Source organism: Octodon degus, unplaced genomic scaffold (assembly GCF_000260255.1).
Source record: "Octodon degus isolate 3935 unplaced genomic scaffold, OctDeg1.0 scaffold00001, whole genome shotgun sequence".
Taxonomy (NCBI): domain Eukaryota; kingdom Metazoa; phylum Chordata; class Mammalia; order Rodentia; family Octodontidae; genus Octodon; species Octodon degus.
In genome coordinates, this window is record NW_004524577.1 from 8,791,047 (window position 1) to 8,811,034 (window position 19,988).

Genomic DNA, 19,988 nt, shown 5'->3' on the forward strand with positions numbered 1-19,988 from the left:
CCATGGTGTTGGCCTCTACCTGGCCAACCTCTGGATTCAAGTCCTTGCCCAAGCCTGTATCCAGCTGTCTGTCCAGCTCCTCCACCACTCCCCCAGACCTCGCCTCCCCACGACGCCGTCCCAGGTGGGGACGGAAGGAAGTGAGCACACAATACACCCGCTGTTGGATTGGTTGCTATTTCTCCCGTCCCACGGACTCGACCCGGCCCGGGGTGGGGTTGGGGGGCTCTGGGGACAGGACATGCAGGGCTGGGGTGGGGGGCAAAATTTCCTGTTTTATCCATTTGCAACTTGGTCACCAATAAAGAGAAATGAGACTCGGAGGGCTAACAGGAGAGGGCGGCCTGGCTCTGGGCCCCCAGCCAGGCCCCAGGAGTCCTGTCCCCCCGGGAAGAGGAGAGAGAGAGCTCTAGAAACCAATGGAGAAATGGGGCAGGGGCTCATGTCAGCAAACACGGCTACATCACGTGACACGCCAGCGACACAGAAACACACGCCAACGCACACGGCTGCACAGCGGGGAGGGGAGAAGGGAGCCGGGGCCACCCATCTTGTCCTCTGCGGGGCAGGCTGGGGCCGGGCGAATGCATAGAACGTGTCATGTGTGCACGCTCAAGGCGTGGCGAGAACGTGCGTCGACCCACGGACACATGGGATGGTCACGCAGTGTGCTTTGTGAGAGGAGGGGACAGGGAGGGAAAACAGTGAGCCCTGGCCAGGCCCGGGACCACCCACAGGGCACACCTGACCTTGGTGGCTGTAGATGCGCCGAGGGAGGGCAGCACACCCTGGTCTGAGGACATGCAAGGCACTGGCCCCAGACCTCGCTTGGGCCACACACACATGCAAAAGCAGCCACCAAGCAAACCCGCCACATGACGCGCACAACTTGCAGAAAGCTGGGGTACACCAGACCCTCAGTCCTCCTCAGGCCAAGATGGGCAGCCAAGGGCCTAATGCCACTTGAGGAGGCAGAAGCAGCACTCCAGGCACAGTGCTACCCTGAGGCTGGGGACTTTGGGAAACACCTGGGCCGAAGGGGGCCTTGGAGGGACTACAGGAAGGAAGCAGCAGCCCAAGATGGGAGCAGCAAGCCGCACCCAGACCACGGCTGGCCTTCCTGTCCTGTAGGAACATCTGGAGAAGGGCAGGCACACCCCTCTCCCTGGAGCAGCTGGCCTGGGCTTACACGGGGTCACACTGACATAAACGGGCCCAGGAAGCCGAGAATCAAATTTCAGGTCGCATCTGCAGCTGTGGGAAGCTGTGCACACTCTGGAGCCTGTCACCCGGTACACACACAGGGCCACTCCCGTGAGTACACAGGTGCTCAACGGACATGCCCCTGGGTCACAGAGTGGCGAGGGGCCTTCAGGCTCCGGCTGTTCTCCCTGCACATCCATCCTATCACCAAACCACCAACCCACAAACTGTGTGCTGTCTCCACCTCGACCTGGGTCACAAGTCCTTCCCTTGTCACAAGTCACAGGCTTGCATCCTGGGGTGTCCCAGTAGGAGACAAGTCCAGAGGATTAAACACCCCGAGTGACCACTGCTGCAACTGTCCACTCTAGTGGAGGAGCCTTCCTCCAGGTCACAGCAGAAGTCCTGTCCTGGAGGCAGTAAGGGACAACATCCTGACTTTCCACTTGTCTGGGGCAGCCCGACATTTGCTCCTCATTCAGGGCCCTACAAACAGATCTCCCAGGTGGAATTCGCGCGCAGGTGGGTGCAGGTCTGTGGGAGCACCGCTAGCGACAGCATGTGTGAGTGTCCTTCACACTCACATCACACGAGGGTGATGGAGCCACCTTCACCCTTGGCCTCGGCCTGCCTGAGGTACTCAGGTTGACACAAGCTCAGACCTGTCCTTGGACAGACAAGAAAAGATAAAGATGAAAGCATGTGCGCACGAGGGACTGCTTGGCAGGGCAGGAAGCTCCAGTTGCACAATGTCCACATAGCAGTGTGTGTGGCCACGCCAGACAAAGAGCAGGGCCACTAGAAAGGGGGGCGGGGTCAAGTAAATCTGGCTAAACAACACTGGAATGATGGGGCACGTGACCTTAAAGATAAATGTGTGTGTGATATGCAGGGGGCAAAAACACTATGTAGAAAGCCCCTAAACACCTGCACGCGCGCATACACACACACACACACACACACACACACACACACACACACACGGAGTCACAGCTGTACCCTAGGTAGCACAGAACTAGATCTGTCTCTGCCCTCACCAGGTGTTGGGTCCCCAACATGGAGGGCTCCTATCAACGCTTCCAGTGTGTGAGCTTGCACACATATACATACATACACACACACACCTCTCACCACATCTACTTGGAAAAGCACAAGTCTACAGGTCAAGCTAAGTCTTTACACGTGTATGCTCCCGCTCACTTCTACAGGCCCCTAACACGCACCTACACACACAAGGATGCACAGCAGCCCCTGCGCTGGTCAGAACGCTTGTTCTACCTCCTGTGGGCTGTGTGCCGTGGCCTGCGTGTCTCCGGGCCTCCCCAGGGCCTCTGAGCAAGTGAACATCAGCACACACTGATGATGCATTCACAGCAGACAGGGAGAAGGCGCTGGTGGAGCGATAGATGTTACATGCGTTTGAAACACTCAAACACAAAATTCCACACACACAGGTTGTGCGTCCACAGATCTTGGCCACACACACACACACACACACACACACACACACTATTCACAGAAAACAAGGGGGTGTGGTGGGCTGCTGTCACACTCAGTCAGTCACCACGATCCCAGTGATGAGGAAGCTCAGACCGCAGACTCCAGGCTGGGGCAGAGAGGGTGACGCAGTGTGTCCACACACATCTACACGCATACACACACGCTGGGGCATCCACACGTCTCGAGCATGTGCCAGCGGCATGCATGTTGGTGTGCATGTGTAATCGCGCCTGCTGCTACCTACGTGCGGGGCCGGGGAGGGTGGTCCATGGCAGGGTGAGGTCCAGGGACTCCAGGGTCTGCCGTGGGGGTGGGTGGGGGAGGGGGCTGCTCGGGTCCGTTCTGGGGGTGAGCTTGGAGCAGGGGATGGACTGACAGGGGCGGTGGGGGTATTGCTCCCAGTGTGGTGGGGGAGGGGCCCGGAAGGGTAAGGGCAGGGGCCTACAAGCCCAGTGTCCCTCCAATGGATGAGGCCAAGACCACCCCCAGCACCACACAGCAAATGATGATCATGATTTTCTTCTGCAGGTAGGAAAGAGAGCGAGACAGAGCAAAGAGAATGAGAGAGAGAGAGAGAGAGACAGACAGACAGACAAACAGCCAGAATGAAGAAGGGAAACAAACCGACAGACAGATGAGGGAGGGGCAAGGGGGTGAGGAAAAAGGAGGGAGAGAAAACAGAATTAGGAAGAGGTCAGAGCCACAGATAAGTCCTCTCACCCGATTTCATCATCACCTCGGCCCGGCCCGGGCTGAGCCAGCCCCAGCCCCCAGCCGCCCTCAGCCCGGCCCTGGCTCACCCTCCGCGCCTTGCTCTGATATTTCACAGCTTTCTTGGTGTCGGACACAGCTCGCTCCACATAGTCCACGGAATGTTCCACGTTGTACTCGATGCGGTCAATCATCTCACCCTATGGGCAGAGGAAGGATGCAAGGGAGGAACTGGGGGGCCGGAAGAGGGAACCTCAGGGCCCAAGGAGGTGCCCGGGCAGTGGGACAGGGCCCATACCTGGCTCTCCACAAGCATGGCCATGTCCACAAACATGTCGTGCAGCTCGCGGATGCTGGTTTCCAGTTTGATGATCTCATTGTGCCTCGTCTCGATCTCGTTAAGGGCCTGCTTTGTCATCTGTGAGTCCATTTTGATCTAGGGTGATGGGAGGGGGGTCACCTGTTGCCCCTGTATGAGCCTGGACTCAGCAGTCAGAATTTCTGGGTTCAAATCTAGGTATCATGTACTAGCTGAAACCACAGGTACGGTTTTTATTCTCTCTGGGCCTCAGTTTCCCCATTTGGAAAATGTGCACATGACAGCTTCTACTTCACAGGGTCACTGTGAGAAGGGAGTGAGTTTATTTTTTTATTTTTTAGAAGAACTGGGGATTGAACTCAGGCCCTTGCGCTTGCCAGGGAAGCGCTTATTCCACTGAGCCATCTCCCCAGCCCCGGGAGTGAGTTTATACGCGCACAGTAATAGCAGCTGGTACACAGTGAGAACTAAAGAGAAATATGTTAAATTACAAGAACTAGGGCCAGCCAGATAGCTCAGTGGACTAAAGCGCCTGCTTAGGCAGAGCACAGCGGCTGGGGTTAGGTCCCCGGCACGCGTACCGGCCCTGCCCCTCGAGCGCGCTGACATGGTGATTGAAACTAGGCGTGGTGGTGCACGCGTGTAATCCCAGCACTTGGGAGGCTGAAAACAGAAGAATCATCACGAGTTGGATCTGTGTAATGAGACCCTGTACTAAATAAAAAAAAAATAATAAAAATTACAAGAACTAAAACTTGGACCGGGGTATATAGCTCAGTGGCACAGTGCCTGCCTGGCTAGTTTAAGGCCCTCAGTTTGATTCCTGGTTCCCCAAACCATAAACAAAATAAATGAAAAAGAACTAAAACTTGTCTGGAGCTCCTTCACCTTGCTGTGGGGCTGCTTCCTGCACACTGCAGAGATACCAGGAGGAAAAATGACTGGAAGCAGCCAGGGTGACCCGCAGGGCAGAATCACTAGGCAGACGGGCGGCCCTGAGGAGACAGCGTGCCCACGGCTGTCCTGGCCCACATGAGATGAGGCGGGCATGCGCAGCCATGACCCGCGCAGCCCTGAGGGTGCGGCGTTAGCTCACGGCACCGGCTCCCACACTGAGCCTCGCCTCGTTTCCCAGTCAGTTGGGACCAAGAAAAGCCTTCGCTGTGAAGCCCACCCTGAGCGCCTATCTCTGCAGCCCACGCACCTTGACCCGGGAGTCATGGTCCCATCTCCCTCTCTGACCATATCTCCTACTCATCCTGAGAGCCAAAAATCACCCAGTGGCTATCCAGCAAGGGCGTCCCTCTCCCTGTGTCTGCTAAGTCTGTTCCAGAAGCTTCGATCTCTCAAGCTGCGACTCCAGTGTTTCTCACCCTCAGTAAACACCTCAGGGCTTCCCATCCCTGAGCCATGGCCTGACCACACTGCGGCGACAGTGGGCTCACGTCCACTGTAGTGGCCCCTAGGGACCACTCACCGGGTTTCCCTCTACGCCGGCACAGACGGACAAGGCAGCCTGGCCAGAACTGCTTGGGAAGATTCCAGGCTAACTGGCTCACAATCAGTTTGTCCAAAATTAATTTATTAAGACCAATTAGCCAAGTAACAATTCACTGGGCCAGGGACACAGCTCAGTGGCACAGCGCCTGTCCTGAGTTTGATTCCTGGTACCAAAAAACCACCACCACCAACAGTAAAAAAAAAAAAAAAAAAAAAAACAACTACAATTCACTGAGGCCATTAGACAATCATAATACACACTGTAAACCTGGGTGAAACCACCACCCAGAAACATTTGGCTACCAGTACCCTAAACAGGCAGGGCTGGGCAGTACAGGGCAAAAGTTCAAAGTAGAAGGAAGAACTAGATTTAGAGAAAAGCCCATCCATTCATATATAAACAAGTGAAATGTGCAAAAGTAAAACTTATTTTTTAAAAAAAATCGCCAAATGAGTCACATGGCACATGATATGCTCCCGGGAAGGGAAGAGCTAAAGTTCTCACTCTGACAGGACTGAGGCTGAGGCCCTGGGCAGGTTATTTCATCTGGGTGGGGTTTCCTCATCTGTGAAATAGGCTCCCTGTTAGCGCTTTGGAGACGTTAAATGAGAATTGATACAGGTCAGCAGGCCAGCGCTCAGAGGGCTTGCCATCTTGGGGGAGCTGCCTTCCTGCGCTTCCTCCACGGAATTCCCCAGGTGCCGGGCCACTGCTGGGAACCTGGAGCAGCCTGACCTTCTCCAGAGGGACAGGGCAGGTGCTTTCCACAACCAGACCCGGCCCACGGAGCTCACATCATCTGTGAAGATGGCCAGCTTGCCGCTTTCCAGCATGTCCTCCAGTTCTTCGTTGGTTGTGGTCCTGCCAGCTGTGGGGAGAAGGGACTCAGGGCCTGGGCCCACCAGATGGCTGGGGTGGTGGGGTGGGGCAGGGACCCGGGACTCCCTCCCCCAGCCTGAGGCCTGGCGCTCAGGGAGCAGAATGGCACAGGGCAGACCCAGGTATGGGGGGGCACGCACTGATCTCCAGCTGCCGCTGGATCCGGTCCTTGCAGCGGTCCCGGTACTTGGACTGGGTTGCATTATACTCGGTCATTACCTCCACGAACTTCCGAGAGAGTGTGGAGTGCTGCGGTAGGAGTGGCAGAGTGGGCGGGAGGGGGAAGAGGCTGTGTTAGTCTCAATCCAACTTCCCGCAGATTCCATCCCTTGCACCCCAAACAGGTCCCTGCAACCCACATGTGAACCCGCAGGCGACCAAGAAGCCACCAGGCACAACCCTCCACTGCCTCACCCGCCCTGCAGCTCCATCCGCAGCTACACCTCCTACCTGGGTCTTGCGGATGCGCAAGTCAGCAGAGGACCGGTTCAGTCCCTCCTCCTGCTCAATGCTTTGCTCGATCGCTGCGGGAGACAGGGCACAGTGACCTCGGGACAGACCGAAGGAGGCTCCACATCCCAGCGCAGGCTCTGGGCCTGGAAAGAGCTGCCATACCCTCGTGGAGGGGCAAGCCAGCAAAGAAACGAGCAGTCGTCTGCCAGGCAGTTGTCTGCCGGGGTCCTGAAGGCAAGCGCGTGTGAAGGGGCGACCGAGGGTCAGATGCTACCAGACAGAGGGGCCATCTGTTCTGGTGGGAGGATTGGGTCTTGGAAAGTGCCAGTAGCCACAGCTTCTGCCCAAGCCATGAGTGGACATAGACTCAGTCCAGTAATTCACAGGAGCGAAGCCTCCACTTCCAACAGCCCCCAGACAGGGGCAAAAACCCATCCGGGGACTTGGTTGTTGCTTCTCGGAACTCATGGGCTCAAGGGATCCATCATCCTGCCCCAGCCTCCCGAGTCACCGTGACCGCAGACAAGGGCCACCATGATAGGCCACCCTGTGATTCTTTGGGTAGAAAGTAGTCCTGCAGTGGGCCAGGCTCTGGGGACCACCCTTTCCCTAAAGGATTTCAGGGCAAACAGACAGATGCTCCAACAGGGAACACAGCCTCCCCCTGCTCTGCCTGGTGATTCCGGGCCCAGGAGTTCCCACTTCTGGGAAGTTCTGGAGAAATGAGCGGATTATCTGGGATTCCTGCTTCTGGATCATGTGCTCCTGACACTATCATTCAGGTTTTCTGAAAAAAGAGCTTGCGGTAGGACCTACTTCAGTAAGATCACAAAATGCGGCATGGATGAATCACCAGTCCTGCTCAGACCTCACAGGGCCTGCGGGCCATTCCTGAGAACATCACTTCTCTGTTCTGCCGGCGGCGGGGGAGGTGTGGGGCTGGATGGCACCCCAAGGCCTCTCTGCCAGCAGCAGCAGCAGCAGCAGCAGGCACAGGGACTGAATGACAGCCACCACACAGCAGATTGTGGAAAAGCACAGGTGCGTGCGCACACCCAGGGACCCTGGAATCTCCTGGCCCAGCCTGAGGCCCTGTGGTCAGAGCGGGGCTGAACCAGGTCATTTGCTGGGACCTCAAGGACTCTTTACAACATCCCGGAGTGTAGGGACATCAGCCCATCTTTCAGTCTAGAAACAAGTTCAAATGAGTGGAACAGCTCCCTCAAGGGCATGCTTAAAGCCTCAGCTCACGCCGCCAAGTGGAAGCCTGGAGAAGATGAGAATCTTTCCTCTTTTTCTAGAGACCTGGAGGGCCAGCTTCTCAAACTGCTGGCATTTTTCTTGTCTTCCTGGGTCTATTCCTGAATCCCCAAACCATAGTTCTGACTGAACTCGGGATCTTGTGCTTGCCAGGCAGGCGCTTATACTGCCGAGCTATCTCCCCGGCCTGCTTTGGAGCTCTTTCCAGGAGCAAAGGGCAGGCCAGCAGGGAAAGCCTCCCAACCTGACTTTTGCAGACATTGTCTGATCCCAACCAGAATGACCTGACTTTTGCAGACATTGTCTGATTTCATTTTTGAAGAAAAAAATTTTGCAGGACATGGGCAGGAAGAAATGAAATTGCATCCATTTCCCTTCCTGTACTGAGGAGCAAGCCGAGGGTGGAAGACTTCCTGGATTGGCCTTAAAGTCACCCCAGGTGGGGCACTGTCCATCCCAGCACGCTCGCCTGAGTGCAAAGGGTTTGTTTTTACAAATCTAAGGCTCCCATCTGGCCTTCCCTGAGTCTAGGAGGACATGGAGCTTCTGTCCCATCTCCCGGGACCAAGGTCAGAGTTCTCAGCTGACACACCTCCCCTTCCCCAAACCTAGCAAATGGCCTTGGATGCCGCAAGTGTCAGGCAACTGTCTTCTCATGCCCAATTATCAGGCACACACAAATCAGCCTCTCGTCCCACTGCCACTCCCCTGGCGCTGCAGATAAGGAGGTTCCCAACCCACAGTGCTTCGGGAAAGGTGGTTATTACAGCACCCAAGTCCTTAAATTAGAGTGACTGCATGAGCACTTGGCAAGGCCCCCTGAACGTGTGCCAGCCCCCGATGCCAGCCACATGGTCCAATCTGTCCTGAGCCGAGGATACCAATTCAGAAGCATTTGCTGAGCCCACCTGCTGGGCGTTCGGTGAGGATGTAAACCCAAAGCCGCTTGGAAGCCAGAAATTTTCCACACTCATGAAACCTCAGATGCAATTAGGAGAGAAACCCTCCTTTCTGTCATTTCCCCATTACATGTCTCTCTCCAAAGAATCTGGCTCAATGGGACAAATCTACAGCGCAACGCTTTCTCACTGCTCAGGAATCTGGCTCCTGGAAGTCAGGGTGTGCCCCTTGCACAAGGCTCCCAGGGAGGACAGAACACTTCCTCTCCCGGGTCCAGGGATCACATTCCTTACCTTTCAATTTGGACCGAACCTTATTGGCCGTCTTCTTGATGTCGGCAGTGAGGTCCTCCAGCTCCTGTTTGGTCTCTGAGGGGAAGGTAGACGGGAGGGTGAGATGTCCAGGTGGGACCCCAGTCCACTCCCTCGCCCGCCAGGCGGTAGCACTCACTCTCATCTGGATTGGGGGCGGCCAGGATGGCGCTGTGCTGCTTTTTCACCTGTTCCACATCTTCCGACAGTTTCTCAATGCAGCCTCGGATCTCTTCCACCTAGGGCGGCATGGCCCAGTGGTTGGGCCAGATGAGGGGATCTGCAAGGGCTCAGGGAAATGGGCTGGGCCCAGTGGGGTTCATGGCAGACTAAGGTGGGTGAGGAGTAGAGAAAGGGGAGCACACAGGAAGAAGGAAGCGGCTGGCTAGGGGCAGGCGCTTGGCTGGGGGCACTGTTACCTGCTCAAAGAACTCATCCATGAAGTGGTCCCGGTCCACGTGGACCACCTCCTCCTCATCATCACTGTCTTTCGCCTGCGAGGCAAAGGAAGGCTGGATTCATGAGCAGCCCCCACCTTGAGCCCTAAGAGGGCACCGCAGCACTCTCACCCTCAGCCTGCTACCATCATTCTGTCTCCAGGCTTAGTAAGGCTTCTCTGGAAGGCTAGTAGGCAGGACAGAGGCCGAGAGCTCCGAGTAGCCAGGTCCTGGAGGCTGAGAGAGCCGACAGCCCAGAACACCCTCGAGGAAATTAGCAAAGAGCCTTTTGGGATGTGCGTGGACTTGTGGGGGTCAGATTTATCCAGGAAGGAGGCATGTGGAGCAGCTGCCACTGGCCAGCCAGGACGGATGCATTTCAGTCTTTTAACAGCCGAGTACCAAATGCGAGCCTTGTGACAAGAGGTCTTGAACGGTGTCCCAGGAGCCGTGACCTCTCTGGCAATCTCCAGCAGCACCTGCCCGGGTCTTACTTCACTCCCATTCTCATCCCCTGCCACCCCCACCAAGCCAGACTTGTCCCCTGTGCAAGGTCACCTCGCTGCCTCGGCAGGCACCACACTGAACAAGCACACCAGGCCGCGCGAGAGGGCCAGAGGAGAGCTGCAGGCAGCCGGCCCCTCTTCCCAGCCTCCCCGCCCACTCGCGAACCCCTCCCAGGCGCCCTCCTTCTCGCCCAGCCCTTCCAGCCGCACACCCACCTACACTCCCAGCTTGCTTGGATTTCCCAGTTGCAACCTGCAGCTGCTCAGCCCTCCACCGCAGAGCTCAAAAACACAAAGGGATTCACCCACCCACCCACAGCACCACCGCCGCTGCCGACAGACAGACCAGGGACACAGACAGAAGAGCTGACACACAGGCACACAGAAATAGGCCCCTGACGCCCACGCACAGACACACTGACACGCTGATGCTGAGTGCGTGCAGACTGGCAACACAGGTGTGCAGGGACATGGATGTGCAGACACGTCCCCAGGGACCCAGGAGGACCCTGCTCCTGCTGAGCCTCGGGTCTGATGCATACCCAGGGCTGGGAAAAGGGAGCAGAGCTGCCTCCCGGGGGTCCCACGCCTGACTCTACAGTCTTCTCTGCTTGGGACAGAGGTCTGGGGACAAAATCCAAGCCGATGAAGCTTAACTGCTTCTAGAGTCCAGGTCAGGCCCAGTGGAAATGGAAACAGTTCATCTGATTTCCGGAAAGAATCTACTCAGAGCGCAGGCCGAATCCAGCCTTCAGAGCCTGAATGAAGTCAAGACAGGACCCAAACAGCCTCCCCCAGGGGCGCAGCCCCCAGAAGACCTGACAGCGCCCAAGCAGAAAGCAGACAGATCAGGTTGAGCCAGACCGGGCTCAGACAGATCCCAGACAGCTCAGATCGAAGCCAGACAGAGCCAGGGGGACCCACACACAGTCCCGACAGCCAGGAGAGCTGGGGATTGGCAGAACCTGGCAGCCTAGGGAAGAGCCTCAGGGGGCAGAGGAGACCTCCTGCTAGACCCTCTGCTAGACATTCGCAAGCCACTTGGCTTCCGGCTCCGGCCAGGGAGTCCAACCAGATCAGATCAGACACTTGCAGATAATCCCAATGTGTGCTCCAAGGGGAGGTGTCCACCTTAGCCCAAAGGAGGGGTACACGGTGAATGCTGGGGATCCTGACAGGACAGCAAGCCTCCTGGCTCCAGCCACCTTCGCAGTCCACAAGAGCCAGCTCCCTGAGGCCTTGTGCCACCAGAGCCCAAAGCATCCCACCCCACCCTGCGCCCCTTTTTCCGCCTCACTCAGCCTCCACTGAGCCTGGCCAGGTGCCTCAGAACTCGCCTGCTCTCCGTCTCGCTCCCTTTCCCAGGCCAACTTTAAAAAGTCCTGCCTAATGTCTAATTTTGCTTTCTCTTGTCCTTCCCAGGGCCATTTCCCTTAGATTTGTTCCTGGAGTGTCCTGGGCTACCTGTTCCCTCACCCTTGAGGGAGGAAGAAAGTTAGAAGGGCCCATGGACCATTTGTTCAGTATCATAATCACTAAGAGAGCTGAAGAGCACTAATCCTCTTTATTTACAAACACTTTTACACCCATAATCCCTTTTGATCCTCATCATCAAAGCTCCTGGAGACACAACCAGCAAATATCCTTGTCCCCATTTCACAGATGAGGGAACAGCAGGTTGGGGGGGGTGCGTGCCCAGGGCACTGGGCTGAACTAGACAGGAGCACTACGGCCACCCAGGACCTGCTCCCCCAGGCTGGCTGAAGCCAGTCTGTCACCTCCCAGTGACCGTGGGCCACGAGCTCCTTCACCCCCAGGTTGGCTCCTGCCAAAGCCCACTCCAGATGTGACTCTGTGTGAACAAACTGTCACTCAGCCTTCTACACGAGTCTTTCATTCTTGTTATCTCTTTTAATCTTCATTAAAACTCTGTAAGGACCATTGGCCAACATAATTGCAATTATGATAAACATTTAAATGGTGTTTTACAACATGCTATGAGTTGCTGCTTGCATTCTGCACATGTTGATCCATTTCATGCTTACAGCCCCGAGCATCTCGTGCTTACAACGTTATGACCTCCTCCTGTTTGGTTTGGTGTTTGAGACAGGGTCGTCCCAGTTGGCCTTGCACTTGCTAAGATCCTCCTGTCACAACCTCCAAGGGCTGGGATGACAGGCTGTCCCATCAAGCCCCGCTTACAAACCCTTTTATAGATGGGGAAGCTGAGGCAGACAGAGCTTAAGGAATAGGCCACAGGGCTGGGAATAACGCCCAGGGGCACAAGTGCCTGTCTGGTAAGCACAAGTTCGATTCCTGGTACAAAAAGAAAGACACAGGGACCGGGGAGATGGCTCAGTGGAATAAGCACTTCCCTGGCAAGCCCAAAGGCCTGAGTTCAATCCCCGGTTCCACAAAAAAAAAAAAAAAAAAGAAAAGAAAAGAAAGAGAGAGAGAGAGAGAGAGAGAGAGAGAGAGAGAGAGAGAGAGAGACAGACAGACAGACAGACAGACAGAGACAGACAGAGAGAGACAGATAGACAGAGACAGAGAGGCAGAGAGACAGACAGAGAGAGAACGAGAACAGGCCCCATGGCCCAGCATGGAGCGCATGCCTATAATCCCAGCATTTGGGAGACTGAGACAGGAGGATCACTGTGAGTTAGAGGTCAGCCAGAGCTACATAATAAGTTCAAGGCCAGCCTGAACTACAGAAAGACCCCATGGAAAGGAAAAAATAAAGTGGCCTCATATCAGCGGTTTAGGGCCACATGACTCCTCTTTGAGCCTTGCCTCTGTATCTACCACGGCAGTAACGTCCACCCCACATGGAGACTGAGAGGAATCCATGAAAAAAGTGGAGGAAGTGCCTAATGCTGCAGAGAAAACATGCTTGGTGCGGGATGGCTACTACTTCCTGCCTCTCCCAGGTCTTGGATGAGGAAAGAGTTCACAAATCTCACCTTACCTGCCTCGGGCTTCATAGCCAATGAGGCCAGAGGCAGAATTTGAACCCAGGACTTCCAAATCCCACTTTCCCCATCCACCCTGCTGCAGGTGGCAGTCCCTCTATTCCTGCCTGGTCCGAGGGCCAGCTCTGTTGTACCCTGGTGCTTCTGAGCTCTACAGCCAGGACAGAACTCAGTCAGAGGGACTCCTGGTTCTAGGAAGAGCCGAGACAAGAAGCCAGGCCTTCCAGCCTCTGACTGACTTGCCCTGTCACCCCAGGCAGAGCTCAGCTGAGTCAGCAGCTCTCTGGGTCCCCAGTCGCATCTCCCTTGAGATGGGCAGACCCCAGGCATGCGTTGAGCGCATGCACACGTATCCACCCTGTTCTGAGGCGTGTGGGTTTGGTAATGAGCACAACCCTCACTTCTGGAAGAAGTCAAACCAGTCTAAGCAAAGCCAGAATGGCCAGGCCTGGTTTCATACGCCTGTAATCCCAGCACTCTGGTAGGCTAAAGCAGGAGGATGGAACATTTGAGTCCACTCAGCGATCTAGTGAGACTGGCTCAAACATGGTCAAAGCATGTAGTCAGGCTGGCCTTGAGCTGTGTAGTTTAGGCTGGTCTCAAACTCAACAGCGATCCTCCTGCCTCAGCCTCCAGAGTGCTGGGATTATAGGCACGCACCACCACACCTGGCTACAAAAAAAAAAAAAAAAAAAGACTGGGACTATAGTTCAGTGTGAAGGCCCTGGGTTCAATCTCCATTAGCAGAGACAGAGACACAGAGCAAGCAGGCAGGTGTAGGCAAATGGGACCCTCTAGGAACACAGGATCAAATGTGCCCCATCTCCACTGTGGTGGCCTCAGGTTATGGATGGATAATCTCAGACTTGGCTTCCTCGTATACAGACTGGGCAGGATAAAGTTGTTTCCTGTTGAATCTTCACTGTCACTGCTCGGGGGAGGGCATGGGGACTCTATGTCCCTCCCATTTGACAGATGAGGTTCTGGGCCATCGAGTGACTTACTCTCAGCCCTGAGGCGAGAGGGGTGACCGGGCCTAGGACTGTGCCCTTCACTGCTCATGGCTGCTGGCGAGCTTGTGAGGATTTGAGGCAGCTGTGCAGGGCTCCTGAACATCTGGAACCCCTGGGCCACGGGCTCTGGGCTCTTCAGACCCTCATAGCCAGGCCTGCACTAAAGATGTACCATGAAAGTGCTTGTGAGGAGCCGGGGAGATGGCTCAGTGGAATAGGCGCTTCCCTGGCAAGCGCAAGGGCCTGAGTTCAATCCCTGGTTCCGCCAAAAAAAAAAAAAAAAAAGGAAAAAAAAAGTGCTTGTGTGTATGGGTGCATGTGTGCACATGCGTGCACGTGTGTGTGTGTGTGTGTGTGCGCACATGTGTGCCTGTGCACAGAGGACAAGGGCAGAGTCCCAAAAGGAAAGAAGAGATGTCTACAGGAGCCAGCAAGTAAGTGACCAGACAGATGGCAAGGTGGTAAGGGAAATGGGCGGAACAAGATGGAACTGGGTGGTGAAGTCGCTGTGTGTGTGTGTGTGTGTGTGTGTGTGTGTGTGTGTACACCCAGGCATGCCCAGGCACGCTGACACAATGCGCACCCTCGCTCCTAGGGTGCAAGCAGCATTTGATCTAGAGGCAGCAGCCGCTCTGCCGAGCCCCCTCCAGCTTCTGTCCATCTGTCTCCTTGCCTGGCCTCTCCTCCACCTTCCGCGCCACCCTGCGCTGAGCGGTGAACAAGACTGGCAGGGAGGGCCAGCGTCCTAGGAGGTGAGGTCCTGGGGGCAGACAGGGAGTGCAACAGAAAAGGGAACTTCCAGGGCACTAAATAGCAGGACAGAGAGGAGCGGGAAGCAGGGACAGAGAGGAGCGGGTATGGGGGAGACTTTCCACGGGGGTGGGGGGGCAGGGTTAGCTTGGTTTTTTGTTTGGTTTGGTTTTTGGAGGCAGGTCTCGATGTAATTCTGTGTAATGCAGGCTGGTCTTGAACTCAGCAATCCTCCTGCCTCAGCCTCTCAAGTGCTGGGATTATTGCATATCTCAGCCACATGGGGTGGTTAGGGAAGGTCTTTCTGGAGAGGTGACATTTGAGCTGAGTCCCCAAAGAACCCTTAGCCCCTGCCTGTGGGAATACGCCTTGGCCTTCAGCAGCTTCAAGCTCCCTACAGCCCCTCTGCTCCTGTCCTGGGTCTCCCCACGGCCCCTGCTTCAGCTGGATGAGTCCCCTCTTCCCCTCTTCTCCCTCTGCCTCATCTGCTCCCCTGTCCTCTCAAGCCGGGCCTTGCTTACTCCAGCTCCCCTTCAGGGTGCAGCCGGAGCTCCATTTCCCGCCAGGCTGCCTGTTTATTTGAGGGTGCTTGGTGGCCAGGAGAGGGAAACCCTGGTCCAAGGCCAGCTCTGCTAGTAACAGCTGTGTGACCTTTAGCAAGTCAGCTTGCTTTTTCTCATTGGTCTTCAGCTGGCCCCCCAAATAAACCAGGGGTCATACTGGGCCCAGCTGCAGACTCTCAGGCACAGGGTGCAGCCCCTGACAGCCCTGTGGGCCTGGCCTGCGCTCCTGTTGCTCCCAGAACTCATACAGGGGGACAGTGAGGACCAGACGGGGTTAAGCACCCTCCCGGGGAGGACACACGGGAAGAAGCAAAGTTAGGATTCGAACCCCGACGGTGCGGCTCCCGAGTCTGAGAGCATAACACCTACACGGTGAACAGACTTAGAAGCCGCTGGGAGCGCAGAGAACGCTGCAAAGACAAACCCGCGGCCGGCCGTCGTCCCCTCCCCGCAGGGATCCTCCAGCGTCTCCGAGGCTCTGTCGCACTCTGAGCTCGGCAGGGAGACCCTTGCACTCTGGCAGCTTCTCCCCACCCCACCGCCCCCTCCCACATTTCCACTTCCCCAGCAGTGACTAACGCCACAGCCGTCAGTATGCAGCCGGCCCCTCCCCCTGCCACCCCGCCTCCCTCCCCGCCCCCGCCGGCCCAGCAGCCCCAAACGGCAGGTCCCCGCACCTCTGGGCAGGGGCGCCCTGACTCACTCGGGGGCGCGCTCCCCACCCTCCGCACCCCTCCCCCCTCTCCCGGGTTCTACCAACACCACCTCTCTCGGCCCGCTAGGCACTGGGAGTTAAGGGATAATCTTGCTGCAGGGGTGCGGGTTCACATCTCAATTTCTCCCTCCCCGTTATTTGTGTGCCCTTGGAGTTAAAGTTATTTAACGTCCCTGGGCCTCGCTTTCCCCAACTATAAAACCAGATAGCCTCTTGGTCCTTACGGGATTAGGTCTACAGCTTGCTTTGCAAAACTCCACAGACGGGTGAGGGAAAAGGGAGTTGAGCGCTGGACGCGCAGGTGGCTGGCCTGGCCTGGAATCTGCCCCCCACCCCCCACCCCCATGTGATTTTGCTCAAGTTACTAACCCTCCAGGTGTCCTAAAGTATAAAATGAGAATACTAGCACCAGCCTCATAGTTGTGAGGATCAAAATTATCTACCTATTTATTTATTGTTTTGAGACAGGGTCTCACTGTGTAGGGAAGACTTGAACTCACGGACATCCTCCTGCCTCAGCCTCCTGAGTGCCAGGATTCTAGGAGCGCACCACCACGCCCAAGTCAATAATTTAATATGTATAAAATGCTCCGACCAGTGTTGGTTATTCATGTGATTGTTATCTTCTTTGTGCCTAAGTATATATGCAGTCAAGTTAAGAAATAAATCTAAATCAGATGTGATGGTGCATGTCCGCAAACCAAGAATTTTAAAAGGCAGAAGGATTGTGACTCAACTCATAATCCCAGCCCGGGTAACTTCACAAAATTGTTTTAAAATAGTAATTTTTTTTTTTAAAGGTGGCAAGGTGGGGGGATGTAACTCAGCCCAAAGGTCCTGCATCCCATGTCCAATACCACAACAAACAAATACATGAAAATAAACCTTCCGAGCCCTCCCCAGGAGTAGCCCTTCCTTTCTCCTTGCTTGCTACCATGGCTCCCCAGAGAAGGCAAGGATACCACTCTCTCCAAGTTGGGTCCCCCCCAAAGCAGGGGTCTCTCCAAAGACAGAGCTCTTCTGTATCCCAATGCCAAGAGTTCTAGTTCAAAACCAGAAAAGCAGAGCCCCTCACTGAGTCGGCAGATGGGAAGCTCAGATTCCAGCCCAGTCCCTGCTATTTGCTTCATGACCTTGGGCAAGTCCTTTCCCTTCTCTGAACCTCAGTTTCCTCAACTGTCAAATGGGGTAACAACCCCTGGGATGACAACCAACAGGCTGCTGCCACAGACCTGGTGCATCAGGACACCGTGGCCACTAGACAGGGCCAGTACTCTGATTAACATAACACTGTAGGCAACGATCACACAGCAAATGGCCAGCCTGGCCTCCTCAGGCCCCAGGTCATTCTGCAATGCCCCAGCATCCTCCCTGCTTCCGGACCATTCTCACCGAGTTCTCTTCCCCAGGCTCTCCAAAGACAGTTTCCTATGCACTTCGGGGCTGCCCACCCCCTCCCCAACACTAGAACTGCCTGGAGGCCTACCCGCAACTGGCCTCCTCAGGCCTGCGACCTGGGCCCACAGCAGCCTGCCCAGACCGCTCAGCATGCCCTAGTTCCCCCAGCAGAGCGCAGTCCGTGTCACACAACCCAATTCCAGCCTTGTGCGGGGGGCCTCCTCTCCCACCTCTAGGGTCACTTGTCTGGCCCTTGACTGGCCTTAGGGGCTACCCCTTCTCCCTCTTTCTGTGTGATATGTAAGTGCACACAGGGGAGCTCACACACACACACACACACACACACACACACACACACACACACACGAGGAGCGCGCACGCGCGCACACTTTCATTCACTGCCAGGTGCTGGCACTTAGTCTCAACCTGTGTCCTTCCCCCCGGCACCCCCCAAATCTAGGTCCTGCCAGCCCCTGGCCCTGGCTCTATCACCAACCCCCATCGTTCTAATGTGGCGAATCTGTTCCCGGGATGACCGTATCCCCACTCCTCCACTGCAACTCCCCGGCCCCCATCCTCAGGTTGGACCCTAGGGGCCTCCTGGGAGACCCCTGAGGGCGCTCCTGCCCCCTTGCGTCTTAATGGACTCCAGCTTCTTCTAGCCACCTTTCCCAAAACACAGGTTCACTGGAGACGGAGACATCAGGCGTCTCGAGATGTTGGGGTGCCCCGGCTCCCAACCTTCAGACTCATCATTCACCCCCACATCCTGGCGCCTCCCCCACTCCATCCCTACGCGCTCCCCAAATCTTGGGGTCCCGCCCCCCATCTCTCCCACCCCGAGGCTCACACTCCGCAGCTCCTGAGTCCGATCCTTCATCCTGCGACGGCTCCTCCTCCTCCTCGTTCTCCTGCCTCCGCCGCTGCTCCCTGCCTCCCACCGCGGTGCTGGAGGCCGGGGTCTGGGGGCGCCTAGGGGCGCCCGGGTTGCGAGGGGTCCTGTGGGCGGGGGCGACGGCGCGGGCTAGGCAGGGGCTGGGCAGGGGCCGGGCAGGGGCCGGGCTCCGCTCCGCCTGGGCTGCGGTGGTGATGCGGCTGCGGCACAGGCTGGATGGAGGGATGCGGGCGCCGAGCGCGGGGGAGGGGGGCGGAGGGAGGCGGGGGGAGCAGGGGGCATGCGCAGCACCCGGGCCGGGGGCGCCTGGGGCTTGTAGTCCGGGGAGGGGTCGCGCAGGGAGGGGGCTGGCGAGGCCCGCAAGGGGGCGAGGCGCAGAGCTGGGAAAGCCTGGCAGACTGTGCAGAGCCTGGGGGGCGGGGAGCGGGATGGGCAAGCAGGATGAGGGGGCCAGGGGCTGAACTGCGGGAAGAGCCGGGGAGAAGGGGTGTGGATCCCTTCACACCAGAGATGGAGAGAGATTTTGTTTTGTGTCTGTACACCTCTGTTTTGTGTCTGTGCACCTCTGTGGGCGCGCGTGTCCCTGCAGGAGGCTCTTAGGACGCTGGAAATAGACTGACCCTCCGTGTGGCTTCTGATGCAAGGAACCAGCCAGTCGCTTGCTGGAAGGACATGGAGTTTATTTTGCACACCCTTCCTCACCAAACTTGGGAGCAGCGGCTGAGGAGGGTCTGGGAGCTGTGCTTGCCACCTCCAGGGACAAGGTGCCCGCTACCGGACCTCCCCAGACCTCCGGGCCGGCCTTTCGGCGGCGGCTCAGACTCTTAAAAGTGAAATTTGTCTGGAGCCACACGGAGGTAGCACAGTGATAGAGCATTTGCTTGGCTTGTGCCAGGCCCTGGGTTCCATCCCAGTGGACAGCAGGAAAGGGAGAATGATGTCCTACTGGGAGAGCAAATCCGGTGTCCCGGAAGGTCCAAGTTACCCTGTGTGCTCCTCCCTTCCACGCTTGCCTTCCCTCTCCCCATCTCCTCAAACCCCTCCCTCCCCATCAGTGGCCCTCTGGCTCCAGACCTTTAAGTTGGTAGGTCGTGCTTTTGCTTAAGTACCCGGCCAACCTGCTTGATACCAACTCATCAGGCACTGGTGAGCCCTCCTTCTCTTTGACCTTTCAGCAGCACTTGACCCTGATGACCTCTGTCTCAGGGAAACTCTCCCTTCCTAGGTTCCCTGGCTGCCTGCTGCTCCCAAACTCTGGATGTTGTCTACTTCCCTCTCAGCAGCCGCTCCTTTCTCCTAGTACCCTCAACCCCAGCGCCCCTGTATTCTTTCCCAGGGTCTCCTCTCTCTCCTCAAGCCCCTTTCTGCACCTGCGTGCTGGCAGCGTTGGCATCTGTCCGTGCAAGCTAGATCCCTCCCCTCTGAGACAGCTCTTTTAAAAAGAAAAGAAAGCTCCTACTATGTGTCTGAGCTGAAAACAAAGCAGATACCTATGAGCAACAAGGCCAGGCCCCTGGTGGGGAAACTCCAAGCGCTATGGTGGCCTTGCTGTCTCCCAAAGTGCCCCTTTCTGTGTTCTCCATCCCCCCCAGTCACTCAGCACAGAAAGCTGTCCTCGACTTCTTCCTCATCATAATCCTGCTCCCAAGTTCCTTGCATCCACCATGTTATTATCCCAATGGTTGAGTAACAGACTCAGGTC

At 56.5% G+C, this 19,988-nt stretch overlaps 1 protein-coding gene across 5 annotated transcripts; it reads right to left on the reverse strand.

Moving 5' to 3' along the window:
• Positions 1–20: 20 nt before the first annotated feature.
• Positions 21–18,385, reverse strand: Stx1b (syntaxin 1B). Of its 5 annotated transcripts, none has more exons than XM_023724081.1 (10): positions 18,242–18,385; positions 9,457–9,531; positions 9,177–9,276; positions 9,020–9,094; positions 6,564–6,637; positions 6,254–6,362; positions 6,029–6,102; positions 3,713–3,850; positions 3,504–3,614; positions 21–1,865 (listed from the first exon to the last, which is right to left on the reverse strand). In XM_023724081.1, the coding sequence occupies exons 1-10, from the start codon at positions 18,269–18,271 to the stop codon at positions 1,860–1,862; spliced, it is 792 nt and encodes a 263-aa protein (XP_023579849.1). In that variant the 5' UTR covers positions 18,272–18,385; the 3' UTR covers positions 21–1,859. The 5 variants fall into 5 exon arrangements, with proteins under 5 accessions (XP_023579849.1, XP_023579810.1, XP_023579888.1 ...); XM_023724042.1 differs by having other exon boundaries at positions 21–1,870; XM_023724120.1 differs by lacking the exon at positions 18,242–18,385 and adding an exon at positions 10,197–10,301 and having other exon boundaries at positions 21–3,225.
• Positions 18,386–19,988: the final 1,603 nt, after the last annotated feature.

Excerpts from the sequence above, each read along its gene's own strand:
- Stx1b (XM_004622985.2), bottom strand. The coding sequence starts at position 18,271 with ATGAAGGATCGGACTCAGGAGCTGCGGAGT. Across the intron at positions 3,615-3,712 it reads CCATGCTTGTGGAGAGCCAG|GGTGAGATGATTGACCGCAT; the intron begins GTATGGGCCCTG and ends CTCTGCCCATAG. Across the intron at positions 3,226-3,503 it reads ATCAGAGCAAGGCGCGGAGG|AAGAAAATCATGATCATCAT; the intron begins GTGAGCCAGGGC and ends TCCTACCTGCAG.